We start from the raw sequence: 25,153 nt of genomic DNA on the forward strand, positions 1-25,153 counted from the left end.
TCAAATATAGGTAATGATTTGTTGTTATAAACGTTTATGAACTTTTATAACTAATCAGTCTCTCCACTCCGATTAATTATATTTATTTCTACTGTCTACTTGTTAGTAGGCAAAGCTCTGGGTAATTTTAGTGTTTGTCTCCAAAACATAAAGGCTGAAAGGTCTACTCAGTCCCTGAAAATGAAAAATGATAGCATGTAAGAAAATATTTATAGATTTCTAAATCATTTACTCCCACAACCAATTTCCATTTAATGAAAGAATATGGTTGAGATGATAAACACTTGCTGATTATCTGAATTAGGTATTCATGATAGAAAGATGAGTAAGACTGAATCTGTGCTTGAAGAGCTTATGGTGTAGAAATACCTTCATACAAAGTAAGAAAACAAATTGAAATGATGAAATTCTCTATTACAAATATTAAGTGTTCATCTAGGATTTAAATAATTTCAAATAAACTGGAAACTACATTACTTAACAGGCGGCATTTTAGATCAACAATTTTGATCTAAAATTTTCCAGTGTCAACCTGATGGTGGAAATGGTACCAGAATATCAGTGGCAGATGAGGTGAGGCTTTTATACTCATGGAGATGAAGATGTACGCCTGACATTTATATAGTTTGTAATTCAACTGCAAATCAAAAACTAATAATTATAGATAAAATCTTACAAAAACAGTAACAAAATTTTCTGCCTTAAAATATTTCAATTAAACTTAATTATCTACTATATACATTTCCCATACTGCAGGGGAGGAGGAAGAGGAAGAGGGAAACAGAGGGAGGGAGGGAGGAGCACAGGGGACTGTGGTGATGGTGCACAGGTGCATTTATGAAGGAAATTCTATGGGGACTACACCTGAGGGGGTGGGGAGAAGCAAATATTGTTTAAAAATGAACAATGACGTAAAAAATAAAAACTTTAAAAAATATATATATATATATAAAAGTATATGAGGAAAAAATGAGACAATATGAAAATAGTCTTATTTAAATAAAATCAAAATAATCCTATTATAGTCACAGAAATCGCAAATCATAAAGAATGCTCATTGCCTCCTGCAATGACTTCTAAAGTACAGGAGCAAATACTGCATAATGCATTTCGACAATTACTTAAAGTGATTTGTCCATATCTGTCAAAAAATATAGAACATGAAGACTCACATGATAAACAAGAGCAGGTGATGGCCTCTAAAAAAGACAATGTGTGTCTGCGTCTGTGTATATATACCTGAACACACACGCACACACGCACGCGCGCGCACACACACACACAGTCTTTGTTTTTATAGTAGCTATAATTTGAAATACTAAGAGGAAGACATAATGCTCTTCTAAATTTAACCTTATTTTCACCTTAAGCAAGTATGACTTTTCCTTGCTGAGAAGATATACCATTTTGTTCTTTGGAGCTGCTGTTTACTACAGGGACGGGGCCCCAAAGCTGCTATTTATAGCTCTGTCACTAATTTGTTCAGAGCCTGAAGGTCGTTACTCTGCATTTAAAAAGGGAGGAGGGCAGCCTTCTGTGGGTTCTAGCATATTTTGCTAGGTCCATTGTGATCAAGGAAAATGTTCATTTGCTAGGACTTGAAATAGGTACAGTTTGTATTAAAAATAGAGGTAGACAAAGTCAACAGCTGGCATCTGAGTATTAGGGAAAATCTTTAGGATCCAGTCCACATGTGGTCCCAATGGTCCATGAATTTGGAAACCCTGTGAGTACTTTAGGACCATCCCAGAGGAGTTCTTTCAAAAACTATCCTCTTTCCTCCTGGTGTGTCTCAAATATTCCTTTCCTGAAAAATCTTGGCAGAAGTCTGGTCTCAATATCTATTTAGAAAAAATGTATGCTAAAAGTATAGATAAAGTTTAGTATTTTCAAAGAAAATTTACATCTAAACAAGAGTTCAGAAGTCCAGAGTTACAAGAGACAGGGAGGGACACAACATAATGGTAAGGGGACAATACATCAGGAAGACCTAACACTTGTCAACATACACCACCCAAACGAAGGCGTTCCAAAGCACATTAGAGAGTAACTTTCAAAGCTGAAAACAGATGTTGGAGAAAACACATATGTGCCAGGAGACTTGAACACCCTATTCTCACCAATGAACAGATAAATGAGACAAAAAATGTACAAGGACACAATAGCCCTAAATAAAGATCTCAACCACATGAACTTAACAGTGCAAGGCACTGAACCTCCCAAAGCCCAAATACACATCCTTCTCAAGTGTACATGGATCATTCTCCAAAATTGACCACATACTGGGTCACAAGACAAATATCAACAAGAACATGAAGACTGAAATTATACCAAGTATCTTCTCTTATCATAAAGGTATCAAACTAGAAATCAACCACAAAAAGAAGGCAAGGAAATTCTGCTATATGAAGACTAAATAACATAGTACTGAAAGACCACTGGAACTAATGAGGAAATCAAAGAAGAAATTAAAAAAAAAAATACTTTGAGACAAATGACATGAGGACACTGCCTTCCAGAAGATATGGGACATAGCATAAGTAGTACTAAGAGGGAAGTATATGACAATACAAGCTCACATTAAGAAACAAAAAATAAATAAATAACTTACTTTCTTATCACAAAGAACTAGAAAAAAAAAAACAAAAAAAAATCCCAAAAGCAAGTATAAAGAAAGAAATCATTATAATTAAAACAGAAATAATGAAATAGAAGTCAAAAAAATAGTATAAGAGATAAGTAAAGCCAAAAGCTGGTTCTTTGGAAAAATGAACAAAATAGACAACCCCCTAGCTAGGTTTACAAAGAAAAAGAGGGAGAAAACTTTAAAAAAAAAAAAAAAGGATCATTAATGAAAGAGGAAAAATTACAATAGATACACCAGAAATCCAGAGGATAAGAAGAACTTACTATGAACCTTTATATGCAAACAAGTTCACCAACCTAGATGAGATGGACAAGTTCTTAGAATTATACAATCACCAAAAGCTGAATAAGGAAGGAATAGAAAACCTGAACAAACCCAATACAAGCAAGGAAATTGAAATAACAACCAAACTTTTCCAAAAAACCAAAAACCCAGGACCAGATGATTTTATAAGTGAGTTCTACCAAACTTTCAAAGATGAACTAATACCTACGCTGCTCAAACTCTTTCAAAAACTTGAGAAAGAAGGAATACTTCCAAAGGCATTTTATGAGGCCAATCTCATATTAATACCAAAACCAAACAAAGACAAGACAAAAGTAGAAAACTATAGCCCAATATCCCTAATGAATACAGATGTTAAAATCCTCAATAAAATCTTAGCAAACTGACACCAACAATATCTCAAAAGGATTACACACCATGACCAAGTGGGATTTATTCCAGGGACACAACGATGGTTCAACATCTGAAAGTCAGTCAATGTAATTCACCACGTCAACAAAAAGAAAGATAAAGACCATATGACCATATCAACAGATGCAGGGAATGCATTTGATAAAGTTCAACATCCATTTATGATGAAAGCCCTTAAAACTTGGGATAAAAGGAACATATATCAATATAATAAAAGCCACATCTGACAAACTCACAGCTAGCATCATTTTCACTGGAGAAAAACTGAAAGTCTTTCCACTAAGATCCCATACAAGAAAAGGATGTCCAATCTCACCACTACTATTTAACATAGCATTGGAAGTCCTAGCTAGAGCAATTAGGCAAGAGAATGACCAAAAAGGAATCCAAATTGAAAAAAAAAAGTTATCATTATTTGCAGATGATATCGTATATTCAGAGAACCCTTAAAAATCCATGGAAAATTTAATTAAGACAATAAGCCAGTTCAGTAAAGTAGCAGGTTACAAAATCAATCCACAAAAAAAGTAGGTGCCTTTCTACATGCAAACAATCAGGCAAAGGGGAAGAAATTAAGAAAACCATCCCATTTACAATGTGCCAAAAAAAAAATTTAAATACCTGGGAATAAACCTAACAAAGGTGGTAAAGGGCCAATTTAAGGAAAATTATAAAACATTGTTTAAAAAAAAAAACAGAAAAATACGCAAAGAAATGGGAAGATATTCCCTGTTCATGGATTAGAACAATCAACATTGTCAAAATGACCATCCTCCCAAAGTAATTTACAGATTTGATACAATTCCAATAAAAATGCTTTGGTGGTAGGAGAATTACAGTAACCACAACTGATCATATATTGCCCAAAATTTAAATTAAATAAAATAAACTGTGTAAAAGAAAGGGTTCGGAATCTGAATTTACACATAAATAAATCAAAGAAAAGGATAACTTAACAGGGATCAAGGGAGAATCTAAAAGTTGAGGGGACTATCACGCTAGTGGAAGGAGAGCATTTCACTTCCCAACATGTGTAATTGGCTATTCATCAGAAAATTCATTTGCAGTCCTAAACCTTAGGTGGGACCTGAGCTGGAACAGGGACTAGAGTCCTAGGGAGGAGGTCAGGATCAGAGAAGGACTTTGTTGTCATGGCTGCTCTACCAGAACTAAAGCTGTGGTAACGGATGATGCTTATTTCTTTGCTTACCACTTCAAACGGATCTGAAGAGTAAAACTGATGAAATGCAGTCTGCTCTCTGCACATTCAAGATCTGGTCTGTATCAACCTCACCAGCCTCAACTCCAATGGAAATACCACATATGCAATTTTCTAGCTGAAATAAAATTCCAAGATTCTGCCCTTTGAATTCATTTGTGATTTAGGGTTGTGGAAGGAGATGAGGGTGTTGGCTTAAGTGAAATCACAGACAGATAAAGAAGCAGTAAAGGGCCATCGCTACTGGAGTAAAACTGGGGCCTTCAGATACACTAATGACAATAAAAAACGACTGGCATGGCAGCCAGCTCCGCATGGAGAAAGCACGGGCAGAACACCAAGGCATGGCACAGCCACACTGAAAGCATACTTTAGGTTGAAAGTGACCAAAATAGAATATTATAAATGACTGCACTTCATAAGCAAGTTTTCAATGTATTCTGTGTCCACCAATTCCCCCCCCCCTTTTTTTTGACACCTTTGCTTATTTTTTCACAGTATAGGATTTCCCCCTTCAGGTGCGGTCACCATAGTTTTCCCACCACCAAAATACCCACAGCCTTCCATCACACTCCACTGAGCTCTCCTCCCGCCCCTCTACTCTTCTCTGCCCCACCCACCTCTCTGGACTATCTCCACTGATAGAATCCATCTTCCCCAGGAATGTGACTTTACATGAAAGAGCTCCCTCTTTTCTTATCACATCCCCTTCTGCTATAAAAACTTTCCTTTCGTACAGCTTTTTGGAGCTCCTTTCTATAGGAAAGAAACATAGGGGATGCTGTGTAACTCCTGATTCAAGCAATCAAGTCAGATCTTCAAATTTACTCAGTTGAATTTTGTTTTTTAACACCCCAAATCCCTTTGGAAGAGTGTTCCCCTGTTTGTGAGGCACTGTACATCCCCCTGACTAAATGACATTAAATTTTTTACTAAAATGTTTTAGTTTGGTCACTTGACACTGGAAACATTTAGGCTAGGATGTCTTATGTAAATCATAGCAATTAGTAACTAGCAAATCTCTGTCCTGTTACTTTAAGAATTAATTGTGACAACAATCACAGTAGCAGGAAAGATATAAATAACTTTTACAGAGTAATCAATGGCAGTCATTGAACTAGACAGTTAAATATATTATCTCATTTAATTGTCACAACCCAGTTCAGAAGTCGGGTAGTTCAGAGGGTAGTTCTACCCTCTTTTTTTCTCAGATGAAGTTACCAAGCTACACAACTAGTCAGCAGCAGAGGTCGAATACTGACACCTTAGTGTGGCGCATTTACCCACTACTCTGTAGTTACTTGGCAGTGGTCAATCTTGGTTGGGTCAATCTTTCTCTAAATTCACCACAGTTTTCATGGTGGGGGAGAAACTTAGAACTCCCTAGAGGGAAAGCCTATCTAAATCAGCTCCAGGTCAGTAAAGCAAATACTAGAAGTAGACTTGATCTCTAAAGTTAATGTGCTATATAACTCTCTTACCCCTTATATTCCAAAAATACATGGAAATACAAGAGACAAATTCGACCTAGAAACTGTAAGTTTTTGTAGCACAGTGCATGGAGCATGGCAAGTACTCCATATTCAGTGAACGAAGTGAAAATGAATACTTGAGATAATCACCATAAGACATAATCTGCCTAACACTAAGGAAGTAAAGCAGATAATCTTTAAGTAGTAGCTCAAAGAGATAAGAGAGGAGGTGGATGGAGAGGTTAGAGGGGAAGAAATGAATAAACACAGGGAGTCCACAGTTAAGAAAAACAAAAATGAAGATAACAGATGATGACAATATTCTCATTAATGTGTACATTAACAAGAATACTCTTCCCCATTTTCAGTCTGCCAGAGTTCTCTATTACCCTGAAAGGTGAAAATATAATTAAATTGTACTCCTTCGTCACTCTCATACGTATACCCACGTACACACTTACTCTATTAAAAACATTCTCTGAAATAAAAGTGAAAAAAATATCAGAGCAGAATATTTAAAATTCATGCATTCATTTTTCTGGTTTTTATCAACCCAGTTATTTTAGGTTGCTATTCACTACACACTATAAGATATGGCAGTATTGGGGCCATATGTTGAAAGTCAATGGGGTTCTTTTTCTTCTAGCATCCTCTCTCTTATTGGCAAGTTTTCTTAGTAAGATCTGTCATCTGTAAGAGCTCATTCTGCACAGTTGATGATTTTCCATAGGTTATGTTTTCAGGCTGAATCATAATCTTTTGTAGCCATAATCTGCTCAAATTCTCATCACATTCATACAATATTTAAAACATTTTGTTTTTTTCCAAAATGTAAATATGAGTTTTCCCCATCTTTATAATTAAGCCAATATCAAAATGTTGTGGCATAATTAATTACAGTGTGAGGGGGTAATTAAATTTTAGAACTTAAGACCCCAAATCTACCACAGTTAAAAACTTAGTATTTTATGTATTCTCAACAAAGGTTGTCTGTATCAGCCAAGCAAGTTCACAAATGTTACATTGCGTGACTTGATTCTGATTTACAATTAAGATTGTCAGAACTTGTATTCTGTGCCCTTGCTACACATGTACATTATGAATACTGCATAAGCAGAATGGAATGCAATAGCCATAAAAATAATTGCAGGCTATTACATAATCAGAAGTCTGTTTCTATTCTTTATTAGACTAGTCTCATCATACCAAATAAAATGTACATACTGAATAAAAATAGAATGAGTTCTAGAATTTTATTTGCTTTTGTGTTTTCTTTAGATTGAAGGTTTCAATTGCTTTAATTGTTGATCATATTGTTCCTTTTAAAACACCAGTAGAAAAATTAAAGTTCACTTGAATAAATATAAGAATTTATCTACGTTATCATTAAATCATTGTATATATACACACAAAATTTTTTAAGAGCAAATTCTTACCGAATGCACTATTGTCCAGGTGCTATGCTAAAGTGCAGAGAAATACAAAAGGTGTATTAGACTAATTCTACCATAAGGAGCTTAAACTTACAGAGAGCCCTTCCTTCTCTCACACTGCTCAGTGTATCAATTCACTCCTAGCTTGCAGCAGTCACCTTTACCTCTGCCTCTTTGTGCCATCTGCACAGAAATCTTAAGGGACACTTTTTGATTATACCGCGTCTCTTTTAAAACCTTAACGCTTTGTTGTGTACTAAATGAAGATCCTACTATCTATCTATCCTTCCATCTCCCTACCTCACCTACTTACCACCTGTGGTAGAGTCACAAACATCCACAAATCTTTCCCTTAAGAGTGGAGAGGATTTAAGCCACTTCTCATGAAGCAAATGAAAGGAAGTGACACAATCTGCAACTGCAGATTCTAGGTCATAAAGGCACTTCATCTTCCTCCTTTCTCATTCTTCTCGACTGTTTGCTCAGGAGGAAGTCAGGTGCCATGTAGTGTGGACACTCAAGCAGTCTATGGAGAGGCCCAAGGGATGAGGATTTAAGTCCTCCAGCCAACAGCCACGTGAATGAGTCACCTTGGAAACACATCCTTGAGCTTCAGTTCAACCTTCAGATGACTACAGTCACTGCCAACAGCCTGACAACAACCACATGAGAAATCTGAGCTGAACCCTCCCAGTTAAGTCATTCCCAAATTCCTAACCCAGAGACTAGGACATATGAATGTTTATTGTTTCAAGTCACTAAATTTTGGAAAAACTTCCTATGCAGAAATAGACTACCTACTGATAAAATGTCTACCAGGAAGAATGTCAGATATAAACACAAATCTTCAAGACGACATTCCAAAACAGACTAGTAAAGAACAAATAGCCTTTTTAATCTGTGGCGTCAGATATGATTAGAAAGCCCAACAAGGACACAGGTCACATCGATCAAGTTCCCAACAGCTACCCTCAGCTGCAGAACAGTGCCTTACTCACAACAAGAATTCAACAAATATGTGCTGAGTGGACAATAAGTGCCTTTCTAAAAATAGTCCTGAAGGAGATTTTCTTTCCATATTACACACTGCACAGCACTGGGTTTCTTAGCAAAAAATGAGACTAGGCAGAGCAAATGGAGATACATAGTTCCTTGAAACACTCTACATTCAGTATGTTGTTATTATCTTAACTTTTATTGAAATATATAAATATGGAAACTTATACCAAATAAAAAAAATCTAAAGCTTTGTGAATTACTAAAAGGCAAACACCTTAAAAAAAAAAAACCACCCAGGTCAAGAAACAACTTTGCTGGCTACCTCAGGAGCACTTCCAAACCTGGAGTGTGTATGGATGTGGTTTCCTACATCCTACATCTAAGAAAGGAAAGAAGCAGATTACTCAGGCTCGCCAAAGCAAAGCCAGATCCAAGAAGGGCTCCTATCACAGCTGGTACCTCATGAGCAGAGTTCTTGGGCTCTGAAGATTGGCTGCCAGGTGTAGGGCTCTGGATGAGAAGCCAGGGCAGTGTGTTAGGATCGTGAATGTAAAGATTCTGAAAGTTAATCTATTATTTGTTAAAAAGTATATAATACCTGGCATAAAAGAGGCCTGGAAGGAATTTTTAAGTGAGAGATATGATGGTGATGGCAGGTTCAGATCTCCACTTATAACCAGTGTGTGTTGTTTTGTAGATTTTTGGGTAGCTTCGTGTTACACAACCTACTGAAGTGAAAATGCTTTCAGCTGTCATGTTAATGTCTAATAATGCAACTTATGAGAGTGTGCTGAGGTAAATAAAGTTGAACTTTTAGCTATCTGCCATCAAATCCAACTTTTCTTACTCTAATCGTGGATTGCCTGAGTCTCCTGACATAAAGACTTCAGCTTTGTTCATGTTAATTCTCAGCATATGGGTTTATGACAATTTGCTAAAGTAGATCAACTATCAATCAACTAAATGTTAGAGTACTGCAATCACTCAAAAGGATGATTCTGAAAAACAGAAAAGAATAGCCTCATATTGATTCCCAGTTTTTTGCAACATGAGTTATGGCAACTGGAAAAGACTGAATCATTCTAAAATTATGAGAATTAGCCTAACTTTATTCAGGGTGAAAGACAGATCTCACTGTCTTAACGGGGCTCATAAGCCTTGCGCTCTTTAATGATGTAATTGTTTAGAGGTGCTCATAAAGTTTCCTGGACAGGCTACAATATATTTCAAATGAAACAAGGTTGGGTTTCTCCACTAGTCTACACAGCAGATTATGCAGGACTGAAGTAGGTTCCCATCCACTGCCAAGTGACTTGCTAATGCCACTTTTTACAAAGGGGTGGGAATGGTTGTCAACAGGATCACTCTGCATTCCCAACAAAAAATTTCTGTCAAAAAAGAAGTATTTTCATAATTCCATTATATCAGAGGATAGAAAGAACTCTGTTGAACATTCCATTCCTTTATGTAGAGAAAAGGGCCTACTACCCAATTTGCTTTCATGGAAATCTTTTGTGATGGACTGGACAGAAACTGGTCCTACCAAACTCAGTTCTGATAACCCTGAGTAACCCATTTCACTTTTCTCAGCATAAGTTTCCTCATCTAAAAAAAAAAAATTAAAAAAGGTAATAAAGTCTTCTTGTATGAGTCAATATTTTTCTCATTTTAAATGACCGACACCCAAATCATACTCACTTAAGTAAAAAAAGGTTATTTATTGGAAAACTATGGGGAGAAGTTCAAAGATTCAAAAGAACAGCTGGTTATAGGAGTTAAAGCTAAAACAGCTCCTCAAACCTCAAGAGTTAAAACCAAAAACCTCACCACTAACAATGCGCTTTGTCTCTGAACGCATTTTTCACCTTTGTTTATTTTTCCATACTGGCTTTCTTTACTCCCACTGTGTAGGGTTGCACTGTCCAATGTGGTTGCCATTAACTACATGTGGCTACTAAGCATCTGGACATGACCAGTCAGATTTGAGAAGTGGTAAAGAGTAAACGTACACCAGATTTCAAAAATTTACACAAATATATATATATATATAATATCTTGTAACAATTTTAAATTCAATTACATAGTGAAATAGTTCAGTGTAAAAAAATGGGCTAAATAGAACATATTAATAAAACTAATTTCACCTGGTCTCAGTTTTTTAATGTGGCTTCTAGAAATTACATATGTGACTCATATTTGTGGTTTATATCAACTATTTCTACTGGACAGTACTGATCTAAATGGCCTTTCCCACATGGCTGTCTACAGTCCTGGGCTCAATCTACTCCAATTTATAAACATCACAGCAAAGAAAAAGCTTTTCTCTTTCTATTTCATTTTCCAAATGTTCTAGGGAAGACTGACTGAATCAGCTTAGATGATATATTCAGCCCTTTGACTAATTCTTCCAGGCAGAAGGGACACTGTAACGTAGAACCCTACCAGAATCAAAGGAATGGTGTAGAGAAAGAAAATGGATTATTATTTACAAGAAGAAAGAGAAGAGAGGTGCTGAGCAGACAACAACATGTATCCATGGTACCACCTTATAAGGTGGCAACAAGGATTAAAAATAAGTATGTGTAGCACATGGGCCAAATTCTGACCAAAATTCCTGTCTGAAATGCTACCTGTTATTATATTATATTAAATATTATATTATATTATATTATATTAAATGCTACCTGTTATTATATTATATTAAAGCACACACTCTTTGAATAAATAGGTAGATGTGATTCACAACTCAGAACAGCAGATGCAGAAATCCAAGAGAACAAACACTTTAGATTTGTGTAGATCTCTAACTTGAGTATTCATTCAGTGATACTGTTGGGAGCTAATGAGTAGGGTTGATTTTAAAGAGCAGTCAGTGAGGATCTCAGAGTTACTCTGTATTGGTAAGAAATGATAATACTCTTTCAATACAATTATTATGACTGATGATGCAGGAGAAGGTTTATTGAGCATATTACAAACTGCAGATGGTTATTTTTTGCTGTGAATCCACTAGGACATACAGTAAACTATCATCTTCAGCAGCTACTCTCAGACATTTTGGTTTCAGGACCCCTTTTTCACAAGTATTGAGAACCCAAAGAGGGCCTCCCTAGTGGAACAGGGGTTAAAGACACAGCATTATCAAGCTATTGCCAGCCACTGCAGCACAAGTTCAATCCCTGGCAGGCCAAGGACCAACCCACATGGCACAGCACACCTCTCCTGTCTCACCTGCTGCTCCCCTTAGCATTATATTTCAGTAGATCTACCTGTTTTGCTCCCCACTCTCTCTGGTGAATCCTCTCACCCCAGCCCTACACCTCTGGCTTACCCCCCAGTTCTTGTATACATAAATATATCTTTTAAAAAAAAAAAACTGAAAGAGCTCATTTATGTAACTATTTAGTATAGCAGAACTTAAAACTAAGATTTTAAAAATAGCTTTAGTGTGGTTTTAGCTTGTTTTCTTCTAGAAATCTTGTAGTTTTAGGTTTTACATTTAAATTTTATATGGCTCAAAGGCTTAAAGTTCCTTTTCTTCCTTTTTTTTGGGGGGGGTATAAATATCTAGTTGTTCAACCACAATTTGTTGAAAAGATCATACTTTCACTTCTGAATTGTCTTTACATCAGCTGTCCATGTATGCATGAATCCATACCGATCTTTGTCTTTTTAACACCATTTAATTCCCATCTTAATTACAGTAGTTGCATATAGATCTTGAAATCAGGGAATGCAAGCCCTCCAATTTTGTTCTTCTTTTTCAAAATTGTTTTGGTTATTATCTAGTCCCTTAGTTTCTCAAAATGAATTTTATAATCAGATTGCTAATCTATAAAAAAAAAAAAATGTCTGCTGGATTTTGACCTGCTAGGCTTAAATCAGATCTATACATCCATTTAGGAAGAACTGATATATTACAATATTGAGTCTCCTGACATATGAACATGGCAAATCCATATGTTCAGGTCTTTTTTTAGTTTCCTTCAGTAGTGCTTTCTAGTTTTCAGAATGCAGGTCTTTCACATCTTTTGTTAGATTTATCCCAAAGTATTTCAAATTTTTGATACTGTTATAAAGATATATTTTTAAAAATTTTAATTTCTGATTGTTACGTTACGGTAATGAAACACATTTGATTTTTATATTTCAACCATGTGTTCTGCAACATTATAAAATTCACTTGTTAGTTCTAGAAGCCTTTTTGTAGAATCCTTAGGATTTTCTACATAGACATTCAAGATCATCAGAGAATAAACACAGTTTTGTTCTTCCTTTCCACTCTGAATAACTTCTGATACATATTTTTATTGTTTAACTGAACTGGCTGGAACCTCCAGTTTAGAAAAGAACTGTCAAAAGTAAATATTTCTGTCTTAATACTAAACTTAGGAAGAAAGCATTTGGTCTTTCACCATTAGCAAGTACAATATTAGCTGTAGGATTTTCAAAGATGCACTTTATTGGCCGAGGAAGTTCCTTTCTATTCCTGGTTTTCTGAGTCTTTATTAGGAATGGATGTTCAACTTTGTCAAAGGCTTTTTCTGTGTCTATTAAGACAATCATATGGTCTTTTTTTCTAGTTTGTTAATATGGTGAATCATACTGACTACATTTTAACAATAAGAAAAACTAAGCCTTAGAAGAGAATTCAGTAAATTATATGTTACTAACAGATTATTTTAAAATGGAGAGAAGATGGAATTAAGGAAGAAAACAAGGAAGGAAAGAAGGGAAGAACATTTCAACCAAGTTAAAGGTGCTAATAAAATAAAAACCAAGAGACCATGGTATAAAAACTACTCACATTAGGGCCTCCCTGGTGGTGCAAGGGGTTGAGCGCTGCACTATGAAACAATCCACAGCCTCTGCAGCACCAGTTTGATCCCCAACGTGCCAGGGAGCAACCCACATGTCTCGCCCACTGCTCCCCTCAGCAGTGTTATTTCAGTCAGTCTGCCTGTTCTGTTCCCCACTGTGTCTCTGGTGAATCCTCTCACCCCCTGTATCTCTGGCCTATATCCTAGCTCTTATATGCATAAATAAATCTTAGAAAAATAAAATAATAAAAATAAAAATAAAAACTACTCACATTCACTGAACCATGTCCCTATACTTACCTTTCTGCAATGCCTCAGGTGTCTTTGTGAAAAAATATCCCTGCCATCTATAATGTAGAAAAAGAATTGACAAACAACTGCCCACAGGCCAAATGGGCCCAATGCCTGTTTTTGAAAATAAAGTTTTATTGGAACCCAGCCACACTCATTCATTTACATAGTGTCTGTAGCGGCTTTCATGCTCTGACAGCAGAGTTGAGTAGTTGTGACAGAGACCATATGGCCTGCAAGCCTAAAATTTTGCAATTTTGCCCTTTAGAAAAGACTTTTGGGGCCCTTGATCTACAGTGTATTTTTCTCTTAAGTTCTGTTTCTTTCTCTTGAGAAGGGAGATGGGACAAGGACAATGAAATGAAAACAGAGGTACCATACTGAATGAAGGAAAAAAGGAAAAATTCCCCACTTTCTTTATGATTAATTCTCAAATGCAAATTTTGGCTCAAATTTAGTCATGATAAATCAGACTTAACACAGGAACAAACAGCATCCTACTTTTATTGCACTTTCTCCCAGGTACGCGTTCCTGTCTTTTTAAAAGTATGGCCACTCCATTTGATTAGACAGAAACTATTTCCTTTAAGATATAATGATGGTTCCCTGTGAATTCTTTATGGTCTTTCAAGCACCAGACAACTGTTTTGCTTCAAAATCAGATTTCACAAGAGTGAGTTAAAGCAGCCTTTATTTCTAAAATTTGCTTATTAAGTATGACTTTACTAGACCCAAAAAATTCCCTAAACTAAAAGTCCTCAATTCTGAGGCATCATTTAATCTGTGGCTTAGAAAAAAAAAAAACTTTGTGAGGTCAGACTTTGAATTTATAATCATTGATTATGTTCAGAGGGCTTTTTAATGTTTGCTATCTCACACTGCTGAGAAATAGCTATAATCAGTATATATCACTGTAAAAAGCTTGTTGGATTTTAAATAAAGAGAATATTTTAGGGGAATTACTAGTTTCCTTCCTAGTAAATATATAAAATAAGCAATTCCAAATAAAGGAAAATGCAAGTATTCATTTAAAAATAAAAATCTAGAGAGAGCAATCAGCCTAGTTCTCTTCTTCTGGGTCAATAGAATATAAAATTCTTCCGTTTCTAAGGGAAGGTGAAAATGAGAAATTGCAAAACTGCAAATTTATCAAAACTCAACAGTTGATGACATGCTGCAGAATGTGACTGCCATACACACTTTCTTAACACTCATGCCATTACCTGTTTTTCCTGACTTATAAAAGAATGATAGTGCTACTTCAAACCGGCTTTCCCAGTGACATGCCCTCATCTGCTCAGAGAAGACCAGAAAGACTGTCATATTCAAGTATTTCATGACTTAAAACCATTTCTTAAAAAGCCTTCTTTTTGGTTATTTTGGCCAGTATACTGTCATCTTCATCGTTTCTCTTTAACAATTTCACTTGATCTGTTCAGTTTTTCAATTTTCATCCCATTTCCATAACTCATTTTGTCAAACACCCAGTGAGTATATTTCCTAGTCATTCACATGCTCACTAACAACAACAAGCTGGACTCTATCCTGACTTGTTCTGAAGTGTTCACTCTAGTTTTATTACCCAAATCAAGTGTCTTTTCTTGGTGCTATTCTAGTTTATTCAATGGCATCTGAGCATTCCTTTCTTTATTAACCTTTAAATAAAAAAACATCTGGCACCTAGGACTTAGGAGTTCTAAGACTCCATCAACCTATACCACATTCCTCTTATGCTGGAGCCTCCAAATTCAAGATTTGGCTTTCTCATAGTTATTTGATCACTTTGGTTTCAAGATCCCATTTCTCTCCACCTAGTATCTTAGACCCTCACTAAGCCCAGGTGCCAAAATCAAGATAGATAGTAATTCAACAGCTACAAGTAAACATCTACGACCCTGGGCAAGCAGCTTGAACTTCTTTGGGCTTTACTTTATTTTTATGTCAATTAAGTAAATTTTCTAGGAAAAGATGAAAGAGTAGAGATATCAGAGCCAAGAGGAAGATCAAGGGCAAAGCGACAACATTGGGAATTCTTATAGCACTAGCAGAATAGTGAGGAGAGCTGCCTGTTTTCAGATTACTAACACAGGATGGGGAACAGTATAAACTAGCACCGTATGGATGGGCAGGCTCGAGAAGCAGAATCCAGTAAGAAACCATTATTTGTTCCAAGAGAAGATTAAAGGAGACTTCTCTAGCAATAACTTTCAAAGAGGCTGGGGTGTGGGAGGCAATGAGCAAAGAAATAAAATAGGAAGCTATACCATGATAATTCATGAATAAAGAAATTAAGATAAGATGTCTTACTTAGTGGAATCTGAAATCATTCCCCAAGTATTCAAGATCATTCCAACTCATCTTTCCAACTTTATCTCTCACTATGCTCTTGCAAAAAGTTCTCTTCCAGGGCCTCCCCTGGTGGCACAGCGGTTGAGCGCTGGGCTGAGACTGCCCGCAGCCTCTGCAGTGTCGGTTCGTTCCCCGGCCGCCGGCGAGGGCCTCACCAAAAAAAAAAAAAAGTTTTCTCTTCCAGCCTAGACTATCACCTGTTCCCTAAATCAAGAGTGACCACACAGTCCCACCACAACCACAGGATCAGACACACCTGAGCTGTCTAGCCCTCTTCCAGTGTTCAAAAGCCATGCCTCTTGAGAGGTTTTGCTTACACCTAATCTTTGTGTCACAAAGATTTCTCTAACCATTATAATCTACCACAATCTTTACATTTGTTAAGTCCTACTGTACATGCAGCAAACAAATTAGTACTTAACTACTTTTTGTTTGTTAATTATACTTATCAAGTATACTACAAGATATTGGGGGATAATGATCACCCTTGTATTTTTTTTTTTTTTTTTTGGTTTGTCTAGTACTCTACAGATTTCAGGATCACTTTAAGTCAACGTGGAATTCTGCACAATACTGAATTAAGTTCTTAACCCTGATTGTGCATTGTAATTACCTAGGGGACTTTCAAAATAGAAAAGGATATGTGGACCTCACCTCCCAAGGTCCCATTTTCATTGACCTGAGACAGGGCCAGAATTGATCTGCAGCCAGGATGAGAACCACTGACTCAGAGTTAACTGGATTTAGAGCTGAATGGACCCTGGGAGCCCTTGGAACTTCTTGACTACTTTTACAAGTTTCCCTATGTAAAACTATGCAAAACAGAAGCCCTAATTTATCTGCCCTAACTTACCTTGGTTCCAAAAATGACTCCTAAAATAATCTCAGAGAACCATATCACTTCAGATGGGTCTCTATCGCTGCAACATGACAGCAATCAAGGTGGAAATAAATTTCTAGTAGAAATTTCTAATAGAATTCTGGTACACACTATAACAAAATAGACATCAAAATATACATCCTAATGAAAAACACAAGAACAGATTTTTTAAAATATACTTTCTATGCTTTAGAATGCCTGAAAATATAAGTCTAAATGCTCTCTCTATTAAGTTATACATTTAAGTATAACTTATCTTTATCTTTAAATTAGTGGTCCCAGTCACAAATTTAGGAAGCTTATGAAGAGAATGTACTATGGTTAATTTTATGTGTCAACTTGACAAGGCCGAAGATATAATAGTGGCATTTCATCCTAATAAACTGGTTATGATTTTACTTCTCATCTGGGTTAGGGCTCAAAGATACCTAAATTTAGAGACAATTTGACAACTATTTAGACTATTGCTTTGGAATGAATGTTTAGCCCCTCCACTTCCTGCCAAAAAAAAAAAAAAAAAAAAAAAAGTCTTCTGTTGAAGACTTAATCCCCAATATGACAATATTTGGAGGAGGGAAGAAGGAGGTGGCTTCAGGAAGTAATCAGGTCATATGGGAGCCCTTCTGAAAGGGATGAGTGGCTTTATAAGAAGAGATGCCAGAGGGATGATCTCTCTTGGCCATGTGAGATTACAGACAGAGGATAACTGTTAGAAGCCAGAAAGCAAGCCCTATGAACTCCCTGTTCAGCTGGTAAAGACTTGAATACACAACTAGAAGCTTTACTGGTGGCTTCATCTTACAAGCCCAGCCTCCAGAAGATATCAGAAATAAGTATCTAGTTTAAGTCACCCCAGACCATGGTACTCTGTTATAGCAGTCCATACTGACTAAGGCAACAATGTAAACCATATGGTCTTATCAACAAAGAAAAGCAATGTTGATTTTTTTGAAAGGTTATATATGTCATATCCACTATCAGCAAGAAATAACTACTATTCAGCCTTCTAGTTCAATGAGATCCAGCAATTCTCCTAGATATTTCTGTATGATGCAGCTGAAAGGGGTCCTAATTATAGGATTTTAACTTCACTATATTCTGAATAAAATTGGCTCATTGCTTTAAGAAGCTTATTCAAACACACATCATGTTTACAAGTGTCTCCCCTCCCCAAAACACTGTAATTTTAGTTTCTGAGTACTTCCTATTCAGATGATAAAAATTTTAGAACCTTTCCTTAGTTATTTCACTATGGAATATGATTTTCCAGAGGGTAAAAAAAAGCTTTCTTACTTATCATTATATTCTTAAGTTCACTAATGCTCAGAACAAGAATAAAGACAAGAATATACACAAGTCAATTTTCATCATAACCTAAATAATAATTAAAAGCAGCATGACTAGCTAGTCTAATAACAGGCTCTCCCTTATGAGAAAATGTATATACACAAAACAAACCTTCTATAGTAAGTATAGTGAATACTTGTATTATCTCAGTAATTTCCCCATAAACATACCAGCTGACAGACCTGGGAAAGTTGGCCTATTTGTAGACTTTCCAGCATGGGATCTGTTTTCAGTTTATTCCGTTGTGCACTGGATTTCTACCATCCACAAATAAAGGATCCTAAATAATACACAAGAATTTTTCTCCTAACTGAGGTCTTATATAAATTATTTATCTAACTGTTTGACTTAGCTCAACTGAGAATACAATTCAAATTCTGAAGTCAGGCTTCATTTTCAGAATAAACTAACTCTATCCTATATTGAAACTATAATATATGTTGAGAGCATATTAGGCAAAATCACAGCACTGAATATTTGATGGCTTTTTCATTCTAACATCAAAGAATTCTATTCATGAATAAACAGGTACACTTGGTAATAAAAATTTAGAAGAGGATGATGGCTTCATCATAGTGTAATGAAATTCCACTGTAGTCAATAAGTGAGAGTATGGAGTCAAACTCTAAGCTATCTCAATATTTAAAATTCTACTTTACCTTCCATTCCTTTGGATAAAGTGAAAAATATCCTAACCCTAGGAACTTATGGAATTTATTTTTGGTATTTAGGCTATCAGGTACAGACCAGGTAATTAGACTAGGAACATTTACATTTATTCAAATATAAATAATATGTAAATCAGTTCTTAATGCAAACTTCATTTTAAGAGTATAACCAAATGTTCCAAGGTTATGATTAAACAACTTTAGGAATTAGATCAAAAACCCTCAACAGATATTCTGTGTTACTTCTGACAGGCAGGTAGGTTTCGTAGAGGGTTTTTGTCTGCTTTTGCTGTTGTAGGATACAAGAGTTTTCTCTTCTGTTGTATCACACAAGAGTTTCTCCGTTTTTTGTCATTGTTTTGCCCTCTTCACATGAACTAAACACCCAGAAAGACATTAGCATTGCAGGGCCTCCACAGTGGCGCAGCGGTTGAGCGCTGGGTTGCGAAACTGCCCGCAGCCTCTAGAGCACCGGTTCGATCCCCGGCTGCTGCCCGGCCACTGGAGGGTCCCACATGGCGCGCAGACCTCTCCTGCCGCCGGCTGCTCCCCTCAGCAGTGTGCTTCGGTCCTTCTGCCTGCTCTGCTCCCCGCTCTGGCTCTGGTGAATTCTCTCACCCTCCCGCGCTTCTGACTGTACCCAGTGCTTGTATAAATAAATAAATAAATAAATAAATAAATAAATAAATAAATAAATAAATCTTAAAAAAAAAAAAAGACATTAGCATTGCAGTGTGGGCATTTCAGCTAGAGAAAACCAATTCCTAGTAGTTCTGTGAGGGTGAGGAGCTTTCCAATTTTGCCAAATTGATTCCACCTTTCTCCTATCTGACCGGCATGGAAAAAAAAATGTACAGTAATATAATGGAGCTCTTAAAATAGAAAATAAGAAAATTTAATTTTGAAAAGAAAAAAAATTAGGTAGATTATGACCCAAGAAACATTTTTCTCCTTTGAACCTTAAGAACATGAGCAGAGGTGATATCAAGTTCAAATAAATCTAACAGCCGTTCAAACTGGTAAGGCCCAATGAATCAAAGCAAACACAGTGTAACTGGAAACTGTGAATTAAAGTAACTATATGAATAACGTACTCTCATATACTATTGAATTCGGTTTCAAATGAGTAGAAACAGTGTTAATGAGAGCTATGTGGAAGTGAATGAGTCTGTTCTAATAGTTTCAAAGGAGACTATTAGTCATTCCAACAGAATTAACTGCTAAAGCCAAATTAATTATTCTTGGTAATCACAGATCTAAATGTATATTTTCCACAATGGGAGTGTGGAGAAACTAAGATAAATTGCTGCCTTCCATCCTCACTTGGATTTCACAATCCTTGGGTAAAGAGTAGAAAACTAGTGAGCTGGAAACTAAAAATGAAAGTTTAATGAGGCACAAAAATGTCATTTTTAATTAGGGAATAATAAAATAATTTTTCCTGCTTGACTGGAATATATAAAAAAAAAGTGGTCCCTAATCTTTATTATGCTCTATAGTTTATATTCCCCCAGACTAGACTACCAATCATTATCAAGAGATTAAAAACTATTATTATTTATTGACTAATAAAGCATGCAGGAAAACTTGTACAAGGATTCTGCCTTCCCTCTAAACAGTTACAAATCCCATTAACCCTTTGAAACACATCAGATTAGGAGGGTAGAAATTTTACTTACATTGGACTAAAGTTATGAAATTACAGGTTGAAATATGGGCTGGAGGAGTCAATGAAATCTTAAATCACAATCAAAATCCTCACCTACAGTGAACCTAGGTCTTTGTCTTTAGGCTTCCTGCTCAGAACGTGCCCCCTGGTCTAACCATAGCCTATCTACTGGATTCCACCTCTTGGCTGCAAAGAATCTACATACCTTCCCCAAAATAGCTACTCCCCAAGTCAGACATTGCTTATCTCACATTTTAAAGAAAACCATCCATATACACTGGCTTAAATGGATTTTGAGTCTCTCCAAAACAGCCTAACATTGAAGGCAACTGGGATCTGTGCTAATATAGTACAAACAGGAATGCTCTGAGCACAGCACTGACAACACACACTTCTCCCTACAGGCAGCCTGCGCATTGGGCCACTTCTATGAGTCTTTCATCCCAATAAGATTATTAAACAATGGTGATTTCTTCCCCAATATTTAATTTAATTTAACCTAACTTTATCTGATCAGGAAATTTCATTTTGCATTTTTACAGCTACTATTTCAGCTTTTAAGTAACAAAATAACTAAATGGATCTTCACGCAACAACTATTTTTTAGTAGAATTCAGCATCTAAACAAAATGCCAGCAAACCCATCACACAAATATTCAGTTAAATAATTACTAAAAAAGGGCCTCCCTAGTGGCACAAAGGGTTGAGCGCAGTGCTGTGAAGCTGACCGTAGCCTCTACAGAGCGAATACAATCCCCGGCCAGGGAGCAACCCCCATGGTGCAGCAGACCTCTCCTGACTCACCCGTTGCTCCCCTCAGCAGTGTACTTAGGTCCATCTGCCTGTTCTGTTCCCCACTCTGTCTCTGGTGAATCCTCTCACCTCCCATACCTCTGGATTGTACCCCAGTTCTTATAATCATAAATAAATAAATCTCATACTGATAACCATATATATATGTTACCTTGAGAAGGTATGTGGGAATATTGCTGAAATCCACCGGCAATTTCAAAAGGAAACGAGCTGAAAATTCACCAGTCTGTAGAAAGAAAGGTATAATAATAAGATTAAAATCAAAAATAGATTATGAAGTGACAATTATAGGCAAGGCCACAAGTTCAACCTGTTCAAAATGCAGGCATCTTCAATTTGGGTTTCCTAACGTGAAGTGAGAAAAGAAGGTTGGGAGAGTGGGGGAGGATCAAAAGCAGCATTAAATTATTAGTTACTAAAAAGCACAATTAGAATTTAAATCTGCATTTTAAATGTGCAATAAACTTATAACACAGTAGTATTACCTTTTTGTTTTTCAAAAGTATAAAAAGAATACATGAAGGTATGACTTAACCAAACAAAAGCGACAGATCTGTCCTTAGATTCATTTGTTTTTACTAAAGCATTCAGACCACTTCACTAATACTTATAACCCACCAGCTAATGACACTGATCACCGCACTTATAGTGCATCTGGAAGTACACACAGAGATCGAACTTCTACCCAGATAAAGCAGTGGTGCCCCCCCAAGTGAGGATCTAATTTACCCACTAATCTCTTAACATCATTATCATCAACCAATATTTGTTAGTGATTTTCTCTATGAACTGGATTCTATAGTAAAGATGTCCAGGAATTTAGCAATTGAACACATTTAAGTAAGTTGTAAGTAATTGTTTGTTTGTTTGTTTTTTAAGAGAGAAGAAAGTTTCTCTTGTAATTTTTATGATGGAAAAGTCTAAGTAATCACATTTTTTTAAACTATATCATAGTCTAAAAGAGGAGCTTTCCAACTGAGTCATGCAGACACCCAGGGGTCCCAGGGAACCTTTACAAAGACAACAAAGATGGATGCTGAGCAGGTGGAGTCCTAAGTTACCCAGCCTCTCTCATTACAAGCTGCAGCTCAGTTTGGAATTTTGACATTTTGGGTCTCAGTGACATATCGTTACAAAAGAGAGATCTGGGGGTGCTCTAGAACTACTCTGAAGAGAGGATCTCTATCCTTTTCATACTGTGACTACTGAAGAGCTCTCAATATCTCCACTGCCTTCCCTTCTTAAAAAAAATGAGCACCTTGGGCCTCCCTGGTGGCGCAAGGGGTTAAGCACTGCACTGTAAAGCAGTCCACTGCCTCTGCAGCACAAGTTCAATGCCCAGCTGGCCAGGGAGCAACCCACGTGGCACAGCAGACCTCTCCTGTCTCGCCCTTTGCTCTCCTCAGCAGTGTATTTCAGTCAGTCTACCTGTTCTGTTCCCCATTCTGTCTCTGGTGAATCTTCTCTCTCTCTCTCTCTCTCACACACACACACAACACACACATATCTCTGGCCTGTACCCCAGTTCTTGTATGCATAAATAAATAAATCTTTAAAAAAATTCTAGTTGTTACCAGAATTACTGTGGGGAATTTAAAAACAAGAAAATGAGCACCTCAAACTCCCCAAAACATATCTTTAAACATAGCAAGCATTTACATATATTTTTATGGATGGACAGATGAATACACATAAGCACACATGCACACCCCTTGCAGATGATTCCATAAGAGTCATCACTCTTTTCCATGAACACCCTAGCAACTGGCTTCAAGGTCCTGGTTCTAATTTTAAAACATTGACCTGAAACCTTGAAAATGCAAACAGAAATATAAACCTTGAGCTCAAAAGATAAAGACGATAACTACCATCTGCATAGTTGTTTGTTTTACTGCTTACGACATCTTTTAACTTACATCAATCTCTGGTTAAGAACAGAGTGCTTCTTCATTGTCACAAGTCTAACCCTGTGACACAAAAAAGTAAAAAATCAGAGAACTGAATGGACAGAACCAAAGCTAAGGCAAGTCAGAGAGAGGCACAGAGTTACTGTGCCACCATATATGCCAATGGTGAGAAATATGATAAATCCTTAGAGCTAAGCAGCTGTACTCAGTATAGAACACCAATAAATTCAGGCTACACACAACCCAAAAGTTCATTATGGTGAATAGGAGGAGAAAGTTTGTAGATGATCCTAAAAAAACTCTTACCTCCTATTATAGTCCAAGATTACCAGGAAGGGGTGGTTTTGGTATCATGTTAACCTCTTCAAGGACTCCAGAATCAACATACCCTGTTAAATGTGATTCTTTGGACCTAAGTATAAGGGCTCCTACCTTAAAGTGGGTAAACATAGGGAAAACATACAAACAATAGAGTTACACAGGAGTTTACAAGAGGGGGACATAGCTTTGGGGCATGGAAAGAACAGAAAAGATCCATGAATGCTGCATATAGTGCCACAGAGGAAGGAATACTCATCAAAGAATCCATGTTCCCAGCCATGGTCTCCACTGTTTCTCCTATATAATCAATTTTTCTTCTTTATTCACTACCGCCAGCACACAAACATCATTTAAAAAGTCCCTCTCGAACTCATAAACTTCTTCAGCTCCTGGAAAGAATTAGTCTATATTTGAGGTCTACATTACCTCTTTTATAATTCTCTCTTAAACAATCTCCAGCCTCTCCTCCCTACCATGCAATTAAAACAACTCATCAAGGTCACCACTGAACTCTCCATTGCCAAACCCAATGGTCATTTCTCAGTCCTTATCTAATAACACTTTCTATCAGCAGCATTTTGACATACCTCATTGCTCCCTTGCTGGCACGTTCTTTATTTGGTTTCCAGTGTCCCATTTCGCCTGGTTCTTCTCTACTTCACTAGCCCTATGTCTGGTCTCCCCAACCTCTGAACACTGGAGTATACCAGGACTTAACCCCAAGACCTTCTTCTACACTCCCCAACCAATCTCACCCTCACCTGTGACTTCAAATATCATTTACATGCCAATGATTCCCAAATGTTGTATCTCCATTCCAGATCTTGCCCTAATTCCAGTTTCATTTATCCAATTACCATGACTAAAACCAAAATCCTGATTTTGCGCTATCTTTGATATTCATTCCTCATTTCAGTAAATGACAATTTCTTTCTTTCAATCTCTCAGGTCAAGAACCTCGAAATCATCCTTGACTTCTATTTTTCTTTCTTATCCCACATTCATAGTAGCAGCAGATCCTACTGACTCCACCTTCAAACTATGTCCTCAGTCCAATCATTTCTCACCATCTCCAGAACCACATAATCTGAGACACCATTACCTGTAACCTGGATATCAGCAATCACCTCTAACTACTTCAGTACTTTTCACCTGCATTTTAGTCCCATCATCCCAGGCAAAGTAATCTTTTTAGCACATTGGTCAGGTTATGATCCTCCTTCATACAAAACTCATTCAAATGGTAGGAATTATGTTCCTTTTTAGAGTAATCAGACATGGTAACAACTGAGCACAGATATGAAAAGAGGTGAAGAAGCAAACCATGGGGATGTGGAAGGAAAACATTCCAGGCAAAGAAAAAAGCAAATATTAAAAGGATTGGTGCTGGAAAATGTCTGGATGTCCAAGAACAAAAAGCAAGGTCAGTGTTACTGGATCAAACAGGCACAAATACTGATCTGAGGTCACCCAGAAACTCTCTTCTCCACAGGATGAGGTATTCTAAACCTCTGGAGGTCATGTAACTATTTCCCCTAAACTGAGGGTACACTAACATGATGACTATATCTACGTGGAACATGTATTAAGTCATTCCTGGGACTGTTGAGACAGGTTTTTTA

The 25,153-nt window shown here is 36.7% G+C and overlaps 1 protein-coding gene across 4 annotated transcripts in view; it reads right to left on the reverse strand.

Annotated features, from left to right (window-relative positions):
• The window catches only part of BABAM2 (BRISC and BRCA1 A complex member 2), a 368,631-nt gene that overhangs the window by 219,602 nt on the left and 123,876 nt on the right, over nt 1-25,153 (reverse strand). For all 4 annotated transcript variants that reach the window (XM_054701249.1, XM_054701248.1, XM_037528303.2 and 1 more), the window contains one exon: nt 21,455-21,529. In XM_054701249.1, coding sequence (XP_054557224.1) covers nt 21,455-21,529 — 75 coding nt within the window. The remainder of the gene's footprint in view (nt 1-21,454; nt 21,530-25,153) is intronic.

The sequence above is a fragment of the Talpa occidentalis genome, unplaced genomic scaffold, assembly GCF_014898055.3.
Source record: "Talpa occidentalis isolate TD23 unplaced genomic scaffold, MPIMG_talOcc4v2.1 talOcc4.5, whole genome shotgun sequence".
In the NCBI taxonomy this organism is placed as follows: Eukaryota; Metazoa; Chordata; class Mammalia; order Eulipotyphla; family Talpidae; genus Talpa; species Talpa occidentalis.